General features: G+C 45.7%; 1 protein-coding gene across 3 annotated transcripts in view; it reads right to left on the bottom strand.

The window, feature by feature from the left end:
• RIF1 (replication timing regulatory factor 1) overlaps positions 1 to 17,985 on the bottom strand; it is a 438,203-nt gene that overhangs the window by 72,847 nt on the left and 347,371 nt on the right. For all 3 annotated transcript variants that reach the window (XM_029605462.1, XM_029605460.1, XM_029605461.1), the window contains exon 31: positions 1,401 to 1,550. In XM_029605462.1, coding sequence (XP_029461322.1) covers positions 1,401 to 1,550 — 150 coding nt within the window. The remainder of the gene's footprint in view (positions 1 to 1,400; positions 1,551 to 17,985) is intronic.

Genomic DNA, 17,985 nt, shown 5'->3' with positions numbered 1-17,985 from the left:
CTTTGCCCCTACAGGGCAAAGGAGGCGATATGGATATGGAGGATCTGTGAGGAACACTGTAGTGCCATGTGGTTCAAAGCACATTCTGGTTCTAGCTGGGTCCCGTTTCCTGTAGTTCCACAGAAACCCGGCAATACCAATGACAAAGGCCACATTTTGTAGCCCTTATTGCCTCTAAGACCACCCTAATTGTAGATTTACAGCAAAAACAAATGGTCTTTTCTCAATACATTACAAAAATCCTTTCTTCATCCAAGTCTATAAATTTAATATGGTGTGTAGTATCTGTACTTCATTTCCACTGTTCTCTGCAATTTCACACCCTCCTAGAATCAAATTAACCATTTTCGAAAATACAGACCAGAGTAAGGACACCTATCTCTGGAACATTTAAATCTGACTGGCATTTTAGAAGGCCTTAGTGGATAGGTGGCAAAACAAGCCACCTTATCAGTGACCATTGCGTTATCCCAGGACAGAGACTATCTTACATTTTTTTATTTTTTTTTTTAGAAGTGCCAATCATTCTATGGCCAAAAATGTGGATATTTCCTGATGTATCAAGGGTAATCCAAAAGCACATGAAAACATTTCTTGCAATGTGCAAGAGATTTTCTCTTTAGGCGCCAATGTGTCCATATACTTTCTGTATAAATCGCTGCTTATTATGGGTAATGTGGGGGTTTTTTTTGAGCTGGAACATCTGCATTGCTTTTAAGACCCTAAGAACTGAGGTGAGACTATCTTGAGTTGCAGCTGATGAATGGCTTAGACAAATACCTGATAAATTCCACCAAAAGTTAATAAGTTTGTGTCCTTCATGCATGTAATAGGTTCCTTTTTACCTTTTTTTTTTTTTTAAGGTGTTCCTCATTGTTTCAATTAGATCTTCTTTCTTTGTAGACTATGTGACGATATATAGCTTTATCATGTATGTTTATGCATGAGTTTTGTGTATAATGTTTTGCTTTGTTAATGTTTGTGGCTATGTGTTTAAAAAAAAAACGTCAGCCAAAAAGGGGAGCCCAAGGAGTATTATACTGATATATTTTTATAAGAAAATGCCATACTGGGTCAGACCAAGGGTCCATCAAGCCCAGCATCCTGTTTCCAACAGTGGCCAATCCACTATGCTATTGATGTAGTTATTTTTGTGATATTTACTTGTATCTTGCCTCAAGCCTCGTAGATATTTAGTTGATTATAAATAAAACTGAAATGTTTTTAGATCACCAATGTTTCTTTTCATAGGCAGTTCTTCTAGTGCAAAGTTGGCTCACCCTCCTATTTCTCACTATTAATCTATGCACAAATTACAGCTGTGCCCTATATCCTTATAACACTTAATAGTATCAAAGTCATATAATGCCCATCCTGAAATAACATACAAGAAAACCTACCTTGCCTTGCATATTTGGTGAAATTTTGAGGGTTCTAGCTGATGGTGAGCCATTTGAAACAGCATTGGATCTAACAATAGGGCTTCGACGATCTATGTTATCAGCCAATTCTTCTTTGTAAATTGGATCGGCAAAGGAGACTCTACGCATCTGGGGTAGAAATGTATATACACGTTATACCATTATATCTATCTACCTATCTATATATATCTTTATATATAAACATCTTGGAAACAATCACAGTTAATGCACAGTCTATTGAAAGCAGACCCCTGAGCTCAATGGTTTTCAATGAAAAGTAAACACTCTAGAATGGATGACCTTAAAATTACTTCAAGTTCTTTGGAAAAACTTTGCTAGTTTATATTCATCTGATGAAACAAAACTGCTCACCTAAAGTGTTCAAGATTAGCAGAATGACTACACATGTGGGTGATGTCCAACAGAATCAATGCAAAGGCATCTCCTAGAGTGTTCTACAAAAGCTTCCCTGGGCATGTTGTGGAGCCCACCTCACATATTTTTGCTAAAGCATAAATATGTTTCCAACAGGGGAGGAAGGCAGGAACATAAGACTGGGCATCCCTACTGCTCTCAGAGAACACATGTTAAAAGCAAGCAATGTCATAGAGATGAACAGGCCCTGCACAGTTTGAACTGCCAAATAATTTTCTATGTGGAGAAGACCAAACCACAGAAATCCACACAGCTTTGTTTTTTTTAACCCTATTAAAACTGGGATTGCAGTAACCAATTTCTAGTTGGATAGTAGATTGCTTTTCTGTGTTATGCAAGGCAGGCTTGACTTTAGAAGGTCAATATTAGAAATCAGAGAGGCATCAGTGGCCCATCTATCATAATCTTCAATGGAAAAGCTGTGCAAAGCTATGATGTGTAGCTCAGTCCACACATTTATATCCCTTACTGTTTAGAAAGATTCCCAATGCAACAGTACATTTGGTCAGCCTATCTTCCAAGGTCTGTTGAAGGGTAGAATCCAACTCCATCTCCCCCCCGGGTCCATTTTATTTTGTATTAGTGACTTTAAAATATAATGTATTTTTAAAAAGATAAAATACCTGTTCTTGTTTTTATACAACTATACCTTCTTTCCACATTAGCAGTGTCGTGTTTTCTTTTTTGTTGAAGGCAATACTTGGCTGCGTGCATGGTCATCCTGCTCGTCCTCAGAGAAACCAATAAAGCTTGCTTTTAATAGGTGTTCTCTGATGACAGCAGGATGACTATTTGACTCATAACCTGATATTCTATCTACTAAGCCATGTTTTCAGAATTGTTTGGCCAAAGCATAAGTTCTGTTGATGACAAGTCCTTATGAGATTTGATATATACACATTCTAGGACTGAGAGAGGATTTTAAAAACAAAGCAAAATCACAGCTGCATAAAAAAAAAAAAAAGAGAAAAAAATTTGTTTTCCTGACTTAACATTTTTGGCCAACAAAGCAAGCAGAGTTGCTTATCTGAAACTGGTGTTCTAAGATAGTAAGATGTCAGTCCTCACACACTGGAGACATAATCAAACAGAGCTTAGCACAAAGTTTCCATGCGAGGCCTCCTTTGGTCCATAATTTAGCTTAGATTTGGAGAACCAACTCCAAAGGGCGGTGGGTGGGTATTGTGAGCATTGACATCCTTCTGTCCTTGGAGAACACCTGTTACAGGTAAGCAACTCTTCAAGATAAGCAGACTGGCAGTCCTCACAAGAGGTAATCTCTAGTAATAGACTGCCCAACAAAAATAATGGGCCCTAGCAGGGACAAAGTTGGATTCTACACATCGGAGAGATTCCTCAGGACAGACTAAAGTCCCTGGAGTCAAAGCTGTGGTCCAAACAATAGTATGATGTGAACCTGTGGAAATAACTCCATATTGCAGCCCTGCAGATATCGTCCTTGGAGGCTGATCTTATGTGGGCTACCAATTCTCCCATGGCTCTAACGCTATGAGCCTTGATGTCATCCACCAGATTCATGCCTGCTTGGACATAATAGGAGGAGATGCAATCTGTTAGCCAATTAGAAAGAATGCCCTAGGCAAGAGCAATTCCAGATTTGTTGGAGTCGAAAGAAACAAAGCTGAATGGGCTTTTTAAGGTTTCAGTCTATGCATATAGTTAGCCAAGGTTCCCTTGGAGTCAAGACTGTGTAGCGCTTATTCACCCTTATGGACATGTGATCTGGGAAAGAATGCTGAAAGGATGATTGACGGTTAAGGTGAAAGTCCAATATTACCTTAGGCAGGAACTTAGAATGTATGTGCAGAACCATTCTATTGTGAAAAAATACACTTGGTATAAGGAGGATAAGTCACTAGGGTCTAGAGCTTACTGACTCCGCGAACCGATGTAGCCATCACCAAGAATATGACCTTCCAGGTCAGGTACTTCAGCTCACAGGAGTCTAAAAGCTCAAAGGGAGCTTTCATCAACTGGGTCAATATCATGTGAGGTCCCATCACACAGCAGGAAACTTCATGAGAGGTTTCATGCACTTTACTAGTAGACTGCAATGAACAAACAATTAAAGGTTGAACAGAGAAGGGTGAACCTTCTACATGGGGGGTAGTAAGTGACCACTGCATTGAGGTGAACCCTGAGCTGGTCTTTAAGTCCTGATTTAAAAATGTAACATATATAACATAGTAATGACAGCAGAAAAAGTCCAAATGGTCCATCCAGACTGCCCAGCAAGTTTCTGGTAAGGGTAGTAACTGCTACCCCTTTCAGGTTACCCCCCAGCCTAATGTCGGATTTTACAGAGTATAAATGTAACAAATAAATAAATAGTAATATTTACAATTAAAACCAAGCAACTGTCAAACCCATAAAATTACTGCTAGCAATATTTAAGGTGTGAGCAGTCTTCTCAATAATTCAGACAATTCTGCTTGAATGTGTTTTGCTTTTGGACTTGGCCGTAGAAACAGTCCTGTGCTTTTTCATAATGTCTGCATATCAATACCCTGGACCTTAAAAGTTGGGGCCCAGCATTTGCTTTTGTCTGAATCCTATTCCCCTTTTTGCATTTTGCCCCTTGCCGAAGCAGAGAACAATGTTGCAGCTGCATCAAAAGCATCAAGGCTAAGTAAGGATAGTAATCCCCACACCTTCTGTTAAGAGTAGAATCTGCCCTTCCTTGCAGGTTACGCCCATGAACCCTTTTCTTCATTTCGAACCTCTATCAAGGAGTGGAAGAGTAGCCTACTGGTTAGAGCAGCAGGCTATGAATCAGGAGACCCACTGTTGCTCCTTGTGACCTTGAGCAAGTTACTTTACCCTCCATTCCTAAGGTACAAATTTAGATTGTAAGCCTTCTAGGGATAGGGAAATACCCACAGTAACTGAATGTAATCCGCTTTGAAGTGCTGAAAAAGTGCGAAAAGCGGAATATAAATCTAAATAAATATATCTCTGCGGCTGAACAGACTCCAAAATGTATGACACCTTCAATGTCAGTGGCGGCAGCATCAGGCGAGAATGCCCTTTTGAATTTTACTGTTTTTGTCTTCACCACCTCTTCCAGAAAGGCATTCCAGGTTTTCACCACCCTCTCCGCGAAGAACATTTTCCTGATGTTTGTTCTGAGTCATCCCCCCTGAGTTTAATTTCATGACCCCCTAGTTCTACAGTTTCCTTTCCAATGGAAAAGGTTCAAAGTTTGTCCATCCTTAAAATCTTTCAGGTATACAGACTCTCAGATCATATCTCCTCTGCACCTCCTCTCTTCCAGAATATACATATTTAGATCCATCAGCCTCCCCTCATAAATCTTCTGATATAGATCCCACACTATTTTAGTCGCCCTTCTCTAGATAGCCTCCGTCCTGACATTATCCTTTTTGAGATATGGGCTCTAGAACTGAACACAGTACTCCAGGCGAGGCCTTAGCAAAGACCTGTACAAGGACATTATCTCCTCTTTTTTCTTGCTGGTTATTGTTCTCTCTATGCAGCCCAGCATTCTTCTGGTTTTAGCTATTGCCTTGCCACATTGCTTCTCCACTTTCAGATTGCCAGGAGTATTACACCCCAAAGTCCTTCTCCCAGTCCATGGGCATACCACTCTTTTGGAATACCACACCCCAGATGCATGACTCTGCACTTCTTGGCAATGAATCCCAGCTGCCAAATTTTCAACCAACCACTCTTCAAGCTTTCTTAAAATCACTTTTCATTCTCTCCACTCCTTCAGGTCTGACTACTCTTCTGAAGATCTTAGTATCAGCTGAAAACAGACAAGCTTTACCTTCTATCTCTTCTGCAATGTTGCTCACAAAGATATTGAACAGAAACGGTCCCAAAACTGATCCTTATGGCACTCCACTTAACACTGTTCTCTCTTCAGAATAGGTTCCATTTACCATTACATGCTGTCTCCTGTCAGTCAACCACTCTATAATCCACTACACCTTGGCACCCACTCCCAAGCTTCTCATTTTCTTCATGAGCCTCCTGTGCAGGACCGTAACAAAAGGTTTGCTGAGATCCAGGCAGATCACAGAGTACTCTTCCTTGAACCAATTCTCTAGTCACCCAATCAAAAAAGTAAATCAGATTTGTCTGACAGAATCTTCCCCTGGTGAATCCATGCTGCCTTGAGTCCAGCAATCCACCAGATTGTAGATACTTCACTACTTTTTCCTTCAGCAGAGTCTCCCTTAATTTTCTCACTACCAAGGTGAGGCTAACTGGACTGTAATTTCCAGGTAATTCAGAAGTTTTTGGGTGGAGCATGAGACAGGATAAGAACATAAGATTTGCCATACTGAGTCAGTCCAAAGGTCCATCAAGTCCAGTATTCCCTTCCAAAAATGGTCAATTCAGGTCACAAGTTCCTGGCAGGATTCCAAAAGGTTGATAGATTCCTTGCTGTTTACCCCAGGGAAAAGCAGTGGATTTCCCTCAAGTCCAACTTAATAATGGTTTATGGACTTTTCTTCCAGGCATTTGTTCAAACCATTTTAAACCCAGCTACACTAACAGCTTTTACCATATTCTCTGGCAATGAATTCCAGATTTTAATTACTCGTTGAGTAAAAAAAATTCTCTGTCTTAAATGTATTTTCCAGTACCTTCATAGCAAGTCCCCTAGACTTTGTAGTTTTTGAAAGAACAACAATGTTGAGATTACTTACCTGATAATCTCCTTTTCCTTAGTGTAGACAGATGGACTCAGAACAAGTGGGTATAGTGTGCTCGTGCTAGCAGTTGGAGACGGATCTGACGTCAGCCCGGGTACATATACCCCCAGAGGAAGTGAAGCCACTCAGTAATCTTCCTTGCAAAAGCTGTTATGGATATATGTGTACTGACCGATCAATTAATTAGTGAAACAGGATTCCCCTGACCAATTGATAGTAGCTGGAGACCGCCAGCGTTCCCAACCGGAAGATGTCAACACCTGGTAGAGTGGACGCACTCATGTAAGAAGTGATAAGGCTTACCTTGAATCGGTGAAACCCCTGTATACCGGCAGCCGGGCGGGATGCTGAGTCCATCTGTCTACACTAAGGAAAAGGAGATTATCAGGTAAGTAATCTCAACATTTCCTAGTGTGTAGCCAGATGGACTCTGAACAAGTGGGATGTACAAAAGCTACTCCCGAAGTGGGCGGGAGGCTGCCTGAAGACCGCGTAGGACCGCCCTCGCAAATGCTGTGTCCTCCCTGGCCTGGACATCCAGCCGATAAAACCTGGAGAAGGTATGGAGGGAGGACCATGTCGCCGCTTTACATATTTCTGCGGGTGACAGCATCCTAGACTCTGCCCAAGACGCTGCTTGGGCTCTGGTAGAATGAGCCTTGACTTGTAGAGGTGGTGACTTCCCGGCCTCTACGTAGGCTGCTCTGATAACTTCTTTAATCCAGCGGGCAATGGTGGGCCGAGAGGCCGCTTCTCCTTGTTTCTTCCCGCTGTGAAGGACGAACAGATGGTCCGTCTTTCGTACTGCTTCTGTCCTTTCCAGATATCTGGGCAGCAATCTGCCGATGTCGAGATGGCGTAGCAAACGCCCTTCTTCTGATTTCTTCAAACCCGCTGTGGTTGGCAGGGATATGGTTTGGTTGAGGTGAAATTGTGAGACAACCTTGGGCAAGAAGGATGGAACCGTGCGAAGATGGATAGCCTCTGGAGTGATTCTAAGAAAGGGATCACGGCAGGATAGTGCTTGTAGTTCCGAAATGCGGCGTGCTGAACACACAGCCAGCAAGAACACCATCTTCAAAGTTAGAGAACGGAGAGACAGGTCCCGAAGGGGTCTGAAGGTGGATCCCGCGAGGAAATCCAAAACTATGTTGAGGTTCCACAGAGGCACTGGCCACTTCAGTGGCGGACGAATGTGCTTGACTCCTTTCAGGAAGCGGGAAACATCTGGGTGCGTGGCAATAGTCTTGCCATCCCTCCGGTGACCGTAGCATGACAGCGCAGCCACTTGGACCTTGATGGAGCTGAGGGAGAGACCCTTCTGAAGCCCATCCTGCAGGAAATCCAAAAAAATAGGGATTGTGGCCGCATGTGGATTGGTGCCGTGAGTGTCGCACCAGGCTTCAAATACTCTCCAGATCCTTACGTAGGTGAGGGATGTGGAAAACTTGCGAGCTCGGAGGAGTGTATCTATCACCGGCTCAGAGTAAACTCTTTTCTTCAGCCTAGCCCTCTCAATGGCCAGACTGTAAGAGAGAATTGAGCCGGATCCTCATTGAGGATGGAACCCTGACGTAGCAGGTCCCTGAGAGGAGGCAGGGGAAGGGGCTCCCCTGCCAGTAGTCTTCTCATGTCCGTGTACCAGGGTCTTCTTGGCCAGTCTGGTGCCACCAGAAGAACTAGGCCCTTGTGATTCTGAATTTTGTGGATAAGGGCGCCCAGCAGGGGCCATGGAGGAAAGGCGTATAGCAGAGTCCCTGGAGGCCATGGCTGAACCAGGGCATTGATACTGTGAGAGAACGGATCTCGCTTGCGGCTGAAGTATCTGGGTACTTGAGCATTGGACCTGTCCGCTAGTAGGTCCATGTCCGGAGTTCCCCACTGATCCACAATCATCTGGAAGGCTGTGGGGGACCAGCTGCCATTCTCCCGGATTTAGGCTTTCCCTGCTGAGGAAGTCTGCCGTGGTGTTGTCCCTTCCGGCAATGTGGACGGCGGAGATGTCCTGGAGATTCACTTCCGCCCAAGCCATCAGCGGGGCTATCTCTCTAGGGACACCGGTCGGCTTCTGGTTCCGCCCTGACGGTTGATGTATGCCACCGTGGTGGCGTTGTCGGACATCACTCTGACTGCCCTGTTCCGCAGTCTGTGAGCAAAGTGCAGGCAGGCTAACCGGACTGCCCGTGCTTCTAGACAGTTTATGTTCTACCCTGACTCTTCTCTGTTCCACCACCCTTGGGCGGTGAGTTCTTCGCAGTGTGATCCCCATCCGCTCAGGCTGGCATCTGTGGTGAGCAGAATCCACGTGGGGGAGGACATCTTCGACCCCCTGCTCGTGTGGTTGGACTGCAACCACCACCGTAGCTGGGTCCGCACTCTGGCTGGTAGAGGTAGATGCATGGAGTAATTCCGGAAGCGGGGGCTCCATCGAGAGAGCAGGGAGCATTGTAGAGGTCTCATATGGGCCCTTGCCCAGGGTACCACTTCCAGGGTGGATGCCATGAGACTGAGAACCTGCAGATAATCCCAAGCTATGGGCCGACTCGCTCCCAATCAAGGACCGTAGACGCGTCTGGAGTTTTAACCTTCTCTTGGTGGTGAGACTGACTGTCTGCCTGGGTGTTGAACTGGACTCCCAGGTATTCCAGTGATTGGGAAGGCTGTAGGCAACTCTTGTTTAGGTTGACTACCCATCCCAGGCTTTCCAGAAGAGCGATCACTCGGTTGGTTGCCCGATGGCTCTCCTCTCGTGATTTCGCCCTGATCAGCCAATCGTCTAGGTAGGGATGGACAAGGATTCCTTCTCGTCGGAGCGCCGCTGCTACCACTACGATCACCTTGGTGAAGGTCCGCGGCGCCGTGGCTAACCCGAAGGGCAAAGCCCGGAATTGGAAGTGTCGTCCCAGAACCTTGAAGCGTAGGTAGCGCTGATGATCCTGATGGATCGGGATATGCAGGTAGGCTTCTGATAAGTCTAAGGCCATGAGGAACTCCCCTGGCTGTACTGCGATCTTGACTGAGCGCAGAGTTTCCATTCGAAACCTCGGGACCCTTAAGTATCGGTTGACTGACTTGAGGTCCAATACGGGCCGGAAAGTGCCCTCTTTCTTGGGTACCATGAAATAAATGGAGTAGTGTCCAAAATCCATTTCCCATGCAGGTACTGGGACTATGGCTTTCAAGGACAGGAGCCTCGCCAGGGTAGCTTCCAATGCTGCTTTCTTGTGGATTGGACACGGGGATTCCACAAACCTGTCCAGAGGGATGTGATGGAAGTCCAGATAATAACCCTCTCGGATGATGGCGAGGACCCACTGGTCCGACGTAATCTCGACCCATCTGGGGTAGAAGAGGGTTAACCTGCCCCCTATGGCTCCGTCCCCCGGATGGATTGGCTGATTCTCATTGGGAGGTGCGGCCGGGACCTGAACCCGAGCCGGCTCCCCTCTTGTGCTGCTTGGTCCGAAAGGCCTGGTTCCTGGCCTGAGGACGAGGTGCCTGGCAGCGAGTCCTATAGGGAATGAAGCGCTGGGAGCTTCTGCCTCTGGATGGCCTCGGAAAGGCGCGCTGGTTCCTTTTGAACCTGTCTTCCGGCAGTCGAGGTACTGGAGAGGTGCACCATGTGCTGGCCAGTTTATCAAGGTCGCTGCCGAACAGGAGAGAGCCCTTAAAGGGCATTCTGGTGAGGCGTGTCTTAGAAGGAGCATCGGCTGACCAGTTCCGTATCCAGAGCTGCCTCCTGGCTGCCACTGAGGATAAGACCCCTTTGGCTGTTATACGGACTAAGTCGGATGCGGCATCCGTGAGGAACAAGAGAGCTGACTCCATGTCCGCTGCCGGAGCATTGTTCCTGACCTGTGACAAACAGGAACGCGTCACCACTGTGCAGCAGGTTGCGATCCGCAAAGATAGAGCTGCCACCTCAAAGGTCTGTTTCAGGATGGTGTCCAGTCGCCGGTCATGAGGCTCCTTGAGGGCCGCCCCCCCTCAACTGGAATGGTAGTGCGCTTGACCACAGCGCTAACTAAGGCGTCCACCTGGGGGCACGCCAGCATCTCCTTGATTGCCGGGTCCAGGGGGTACATGCCCGTCAGGACCCGACCCCCTTTGAATGAGGCCTCTGGCGCAGTCCACTCCAAATCTATCAGTTGTTGTGCTGCTTGCAGGAAGGGAAAATGGCGGGTTGTAGGCCGAAGCCCTTCCAGCACGGGGTTCTGCATAGCTGCCTCCATAGTGCTGGGGCCAGGAATAGCCAACTCCGTCAGGCACTGAGAAACCAGGTCGGAGAGATCTTCCTTGGGAAAGAACCGCCGCATAGTTCGATATGGCTCAATCCCCGAGGGAAGTTCCCCCTCCTCGGGGGGTTCGGACTCGTCCTCTGAAACATCAGGGTCCGCATGCGCCGGGCTGCCCGGAAGCGGGTGCCCGCGATAAGGGCGAGAAGGCCCAGGGGCAGGGTCAGCCGGAGCAGCAGCAGGGCCTGGCCGGGAAGCTGACTGCATTTGTACAAAGGCATGGATCCCTTTAAACAAATCCACCCAGGAAATGGAAGCGGTCTCTAGTCGTCTGGGTACCAGGTCCCCCGGGATCCCTGGTTGTTCGAGACTGCCTGCTAAGTCCGGGGTGGCCCCTGGGGAACTGTCGACAAACCTCGGTTGAGACTGGTCCTGGCCCGAGGCTCCCACGGCCTTCTCACATTGGGCACAAAGGGAGTCTGGCTCCTCGCTCTGCGTGGCTCTAAGCTGGCATGCTGAGCAGAGGCCGAGAGCTTTCACGCCGGAATCAGGAGGCTCCGCCACGGGAGACGCCGGGGCGTTTAAATGTTCCATCGCGGCTGGCGAATGCAGGACGCCGGCACTTAATAATAATATGTGCTCAAGAATATGCGCTTAAGGATATACAATATGCGCTCAATAATATGCGGTCAGCAATATACGCTTAATGATATACAATATGCGCCCAAGAATATTCGGACAGCAATATATGCTCAATAATATGCAATGTGCGCTCTATAATTATGCGGTCAGCAATATACACTCAATAATATACAATATGCGCTTAATAATATGCGGTCAGCAATATACTCAATAATATACAATAGGCGCTCAATAATATGCGGTCAGCAATATCCGCTCATCAACAGGCGCCTATCATGGGCGCTCAATACCTGAACGAGGCAGACAAGATGGCGACCTCCACGGCGTGCCGCATGTGGGCAACGCCGCCGATCCTCGTACCTCGGAGACCCAAAAAATAAGAGATGTACGCCTTACCTGATCCACGGCGCTTCCCGGCTAAAACCCAGGCAGTCTCTGGCTGTGGGGGAAGAGGGGAAATACCTTCACCGCCGCGCTTGAGGAAATGCACCCACTGCCTCTAAGCCGCCGAACTCGTCTCGCTCGGGGCTAAGTCCACACCGGGACCGAGGCCTAGACCTCCGAGGGATCACGGAAATCACCCCGGGAAACTCAACTGGGGGAGGGACCCGAGGGTATCACCGCAGGAGTGCGGGGCTCGTCGTCTGTAGAAATTTAGTAAGTTAGAATGTAGAAAGTAGTATTGGAAAACACGCTCAGCGAGCGTGCAGGCTCTCCAAACTGCTTTGGAGACGGAAATTACTGAGTGGCTTCACTTCTTGTGGGGGTATATGTACCCGTGCTGACGTCAGATCCGTCTCCAACTGCTAGCACGAGCACACTATACCCACTTGTTCTGAGTTCATCTGGCTACACGCTAGGAAATTTACATTTACCCGTTCTACTCCACTCATTTTATAGACCTTTACATATCTCCCCTCAGCCATCTCTTCTCCAAGATAAAGAGCTCTAATCAGAAGCTTGATTAACATTCCCTGCAGGAAACAAGTCACATTCAGAAGAGAAGACACACCCTAAAAATATGGCCTCTACAGCAGGTAACAGCTACAAGATGTACTTTCAAAAATTGAGAGCAAAACTCTTAGCCAGACCATTTTGCAGGAAAGGAAAATTGTTTCTTACCTGCTAATTTTCATTCCTGTAGTCCAGACTCCTTGGTTTTGTCTTCCTGCCATCAGATGGAGACAAAGTTTCATTGACACTGTACATAACCCAGTGTACCACCTACAGTCCCTCAGTATTGACCTGTTCCCAAGCCAAGATGATACAGCAACAACCATAAATTTCTAAGCAAATTTCCTCCCCTCCAAGAAGCCAGACGAAGGTGAAGTTACCCAAAAAGACAATGGAAAACTCGTTTCCAAAATTTAACATAAGCGATCAGCATTGAAAACCTCCAACAACTCTGCACTATATACAAAACAGAACAAGTGGTGGTCTCTCCCCCCAAGTAAATGAGCGGTGTTTCTGGACTGATCTGTGGTACTACAGGAACGAAAATTAGCAGGTAAGAACCAGCTTTCCTTTCCCTGTACGTACCCAGATCAGTCCAGATTACCGAGATGTAGCTAATTTCCCCTTAATTTAGGTGGGACCTGGAGATTTCAGCTCGTAGAACACTCAAAGCACATGGAAGCCAGAGTCCTAACATCAAAACAATATTGCCTAGCAAAAGTGTGCAATGACTTCCAGCAAATTTCACCTGTTCTGACTCAGCCCAGGAAGTCACGAGAACACATCAAGTGTGCTCCTAAACCCCCCAGCAGCGGATGCTCTTTAGAAATATAAGTCAACTCGATTGTTTCCTTCAGCCACCACACAATTGTAGCCTTAGACGCCTTACTTCCCTTCTTTGGACCACTCCACAGTACAAAGAGGTGATCCAATCTACGGAAATCGTAAGTGACGTTTAGATACCTCAATAATGCACGTCTGCCGTCTAGCAGCCTAAGCTCCCCCATGTGAGGTGTAGAGGAATCCAAATCTGGAAACACTAGAAGTTCCACCTTCTAAGATGGAATGCAGAGACTACCTCAGGCAGAAAAGAACGCACCATGTATAAAGCACCTGAATCAGACATCTGTAGGAAGGGATCTAGATACCACAGTGTCTGGAGGTCTGAAGTTCTCCTGGCTGAACAAATAGCCACCAAGAAAACCACTTTAAGAGTTAAGTCCTTAACCATAGCTCTTCTTTATTGATTAAATCAAGCTCTCTTTAGTGGTTCAAACCAAGTCTCACACAATCCTCTAAGGTCTAGTTTCAGATTCCAAGATGGACAAATGTTCTGCACCGGAGGATGCAAGTTCTTAGCTCCCCGAAGAAACCGTAGAACACACGGACAGAGGATACCCTGGAGACAACCCAATGTCGCTACCGGACTCTCAGAAAGTTAAAGGCCAGTCCCTTGACCAGAACCTTTCTGAAGAAAAGCCAAAAAATGAGACACCATAGACTGAACAGGCTGAGGCCGCACTCCATCAACAGCAGACCAGGACTTGAAGATCTTCCAAACTCACACAAATGTCAAGGATGTAGAAGGTCACCTACATCCTTGACATTTGTGTGAGTTTGGAAGATCTTCAAGTCCTGGTCTGCTGTTGATGGAGTGCGGCCTCAGCCTGTTCAGTCTATGGTGTCTCATTTTGGACTTGAGGGAAATAAGCCTGCAATAAGGTGGAAATAACCGCTTCAGAACATCTCCTCCCTCTCAGTCGACTCCTCTCAGAAGCAAAGCCCTGAGAGAGAAGTGAGCGCCCTGACCGGAAAATATTGGGCCCTGAAGGAAGAGTCTACTGATGTCTGAACCTCAGGGGCCTGTCTATGGCCCTGTTGATCAGATTTAGGAAGCATGGTCGATTTGGCCACTCTGGAGCTACCAGGATCATGTTGCCCAAATGTTTCTCAACCTGCCATAATCCCATCTACCAGAGACCACGGAGGGAAGACAAAGAAGAATCCCTCGAGTCCATGGTAGCACCATGGCTCCAAGTCCTTCTGTACCGTATTCTTTCAGCGGCTGTAAAATTGTGAAGCCTTGGTGTTCTCTTTGTTCAGGATACCCCCCATCTTCCGTGAAGGAGACACAGTCGCTGCCTCCGACAGCTCCTATTCTCCGGGGGTCTAATTTTTTCCGACTGAGAAAATCCGCCTGAACATTGTTCACTCCAGCGATTGAGATGGTGCCATTCGCGGCAAGTGCTGCTCTGTCCAGAGAATCAACTACTGGGACTCTCAAGCCACTGACTGATTCCTAGTTCTGCCTTGACAGTTGAGGTAGGCCATAGTCGTCACATTGTCTGATAGGATTCATATAGCATAACCTTGGAAGACAGGCAAGCAACATGAAATGCATCGCTCTTGTCTCTAACCAACTGACAGACCATGAGGCCTCCTGTTTTGATCACTGGCCTGCGCCAACTGATCTTGTCACATCATCTCCATCGGGAGAGGTTTACATCAGTGATGATTGTTACCCAATTCGGAGCCTCCAATTCTGCACCATGTTTGAGATTGGTATGAGTAAGCCACCATGAAAGACCATCTTTGACTTCCCCCACTAAGGAAGAGGAAGATGAAACTCTTCCAATAATGGATTCCATCGGAAGAGAAGAGCTCCGCAAAGAAGCCACATATGCATGAATGCCCAATGCATTAATTCCAATGTTGATGCCATAGAACCCAGGACCCTTAAATAGTCCCAAGATCCTGGGCACTGAAAGCTCCAGCAGAAGCCTAATCTGACGCTACAATTTCAGCACTTTCTTTTTGTGAGAAACACTTTCCACCAGCATGTCTAATTGAGATCCCAGATACTCCAGAGTTTGAAAGAGGATAAATTGCTCGTTGCTAGGTTCATTACTCATCCTAGAGACTACAAGCGCATCGGTACCTTTTGTACTGATTGTTGACAGAGGTCCTCTGAATTTGTTCGAATGAGCCAGTTGTCCAGAATGGATGCACCAACACACCCACCTTTTGCAATGTGGCAGCCCCCACCACAATCACCTTAGTGAAGATACATGGGAGTCATCGAAAGCTGAAGGGAAGGGCTCGAAACTGAAAATGTTCCCTTAGGACCATGAACTTCAGGGATCTCTGGTGCTCTGGTCTGATGGCTATGTGTGGATGTGTGTCAAGGCAAGAGATGCCAAGAATTCTCCCTTGCATACCGCCGCTATGACAGACCAAGAGTTTCCATGAGGAAATGGGGAACCTTGAGAGCTGCATTTATCTTCTTTAAATTCACTTTCTCTTGAATTAGATATTGGGGGGGGGGGGGGGGGGGGGGAGAGAAACAGGATGCTTACCTTAGAATTGGCCTCTGGCCACACTAAGCATGTTCAGGGTCTGAGCCAAGAGACGCGGGCCTTGATGAGCATGTTCAGCGTCTGAGCCAACAAACTCAACATAAGTGGGGCCGGGGATGTAAGGCACTTCCCTGGATGAGATCCTGGGGGACTGAAAATGCTCAAGCCAATGGGGCCAAGCTGATGGGGGGGGGGGGGGGGAGGGGATAATGGAGTGTCCCTAATTTCCCCCTTAAACCTCTGTAGGACCAGGCTAAATGTCTTAATTTCCTGAGAGAGAGAGAAAGAGCTCAGCAGGGGAGGAATAAGAGCTGGGACCCAGGTGGGGATAGTCAGACCAGGCCCGGGTCCTCCAGGAAGAAAAGCATCTCCTGTAGAATACTGCTGTCCAAACACTGAGCTATAAAGGAAGCTGTGAGTATCATGTAAAGTTGCAAGAAGCTGTGAGTATTAAGAGTACACTATTATGAAGTCTTAACAGTCTTCTATTGTTTTGCTTGATTGCAGCTGTAAAATAAAGATGGAAGTACTTTTAACAGACTAAATTTGTGCCTCCAGGCCTGAGGGATCACTGCTCGGTCCCACAGGAATACATAATCCACTGGTGTGGACTGGCCTGTCTTCCATAGACGAAAGAAAATTATGAGGTAAGTAGTAATTTCTCCTTTTTTTCCTGCACGGCCAATTTTCCTTTCAAAGTTGCACAAATGTAATATAATTCATCAGTGCTTTATACTACAAATTCAAAAGAAAATAGTTTTATAGGAAAAAATATTTTACTACAACAAACACTGCCTGAACACCTTTTTTCACTGTACTGGCAACTATGCAGAATATGTCACCAAAGGATGACAAGTGGGGGTTCAAATCTTGTCCCCCAAGTGCTGGAAATGTCTGGTTTCTGGGTAACCAGACTATTTACCTCCATATATTTCCTACAGCAGGCATTCCCAAGTTTGTCCTGGTGAATATCCATAATGAATAGACATGAAAAATCTGCATACACAGTGTATTCAATGTATGGACATTCATTACATGAATATGCATTGTGGATTAAGGATGTGCATGTGCAAAATTTTCCTCAGGGTATTTAATTCCTTTCTTGTCACATTTTTGTTTCATTTCCATGCGCTTCATTGTTTTATGTGCATAAGATCATAAATGTGTGCACAAGCACAATTTTATATGTGCACATAAACGAAATGACTGCACACCCCTGTTGTAGATATCCTGAAAACCTGACTGTGGGCTCTCTAGGTCAGATTTCAGAAGCCCTGATCTAGAGACCAAATGGTACAAATATAGCCGGATGCATATTCACCGTGGTTACTCTGAAAATGACACTATTTGTAACCTTTGAGAACCATAGTAGTTTACTTTTGGTGACAAAAAGAATAAATTGCGCACGCTAACTGTAAATTTAGCATATCCAACCACATTCTACATTTAAGCATGCAATATTCATTAAACCATAGCTCATACTAACAACATTCACCAATAAGTTACACTGGATCTTTTAAAGACAGACCTCTTGATAACATATGATGTAAACCAGCATACAATTAATTTAAATATAATTCCAATGAGATTACGCAATCTTGCCTACATCATGACATACAGTTTAGTGAAGTAAACTAGGACATGTAAGTACTACTTTATAAATATATAAAAAATCCTGAACAGATCTTTCAGTATATTTCAATTTAAGAACTAAAATGGATGAGAATAAGGTCACATTTGAAAAGTAATAAGGCCAAATGGTTATCCAATGCAAAACTAGTCTAGTTCAGACCAAAATAAGAGATCGTAACCTTTGGTATATCTTGCTAGATCAGCATTCAGTTTCTTAATGTTCTCTTTCTAATCTCTTCAAGTAGCTATTTTTTTTACTTATGTTAGCTATATATTGATGTATATCTTCCTTTTTGGACCAGAAGGAAAATTTAGACAAGGTTCCTAACACTCAGCTTTGAATCATACTGCCAGGAAGTAATAAAAAGTCTGTTAGGAAATAAACTGAAAGGCAGGTTGCAACTATGCTTCTGAATGATACATCACATGCTATAGTGGGTCAGCAAAAATCAGTAAACATTTTTTTTTTTATCAATTATTGGAATACCTTATTTTTCTAGCATATTTGTTGCAATGCTTAGCTATGTCATCTTTGATTCTTGCTTCTGCCATCTTGATAAGCTCTACTGTGTAATCTCTGAAGATGGCAGCATAGCTAACAGAG

This window comes from Rhinatrema bivittatum, chromosome 6 (genome assembly GCF_901001135.1).
Source record: "Rhinatrema bivittatum chromosome 6, aRhiBiv1.1, whole genome shotgun sequence".
Lineage (NCBI taxonomy): Eukaryota > Metazoa > Chordata > Amphibia > Gymnophiona > Rhinatrematidae > Rhinatrema > Rhinatrema bivittatum.
This window is presented reverse-complemented; position numbering and strand designations above follow the sequence as displayed.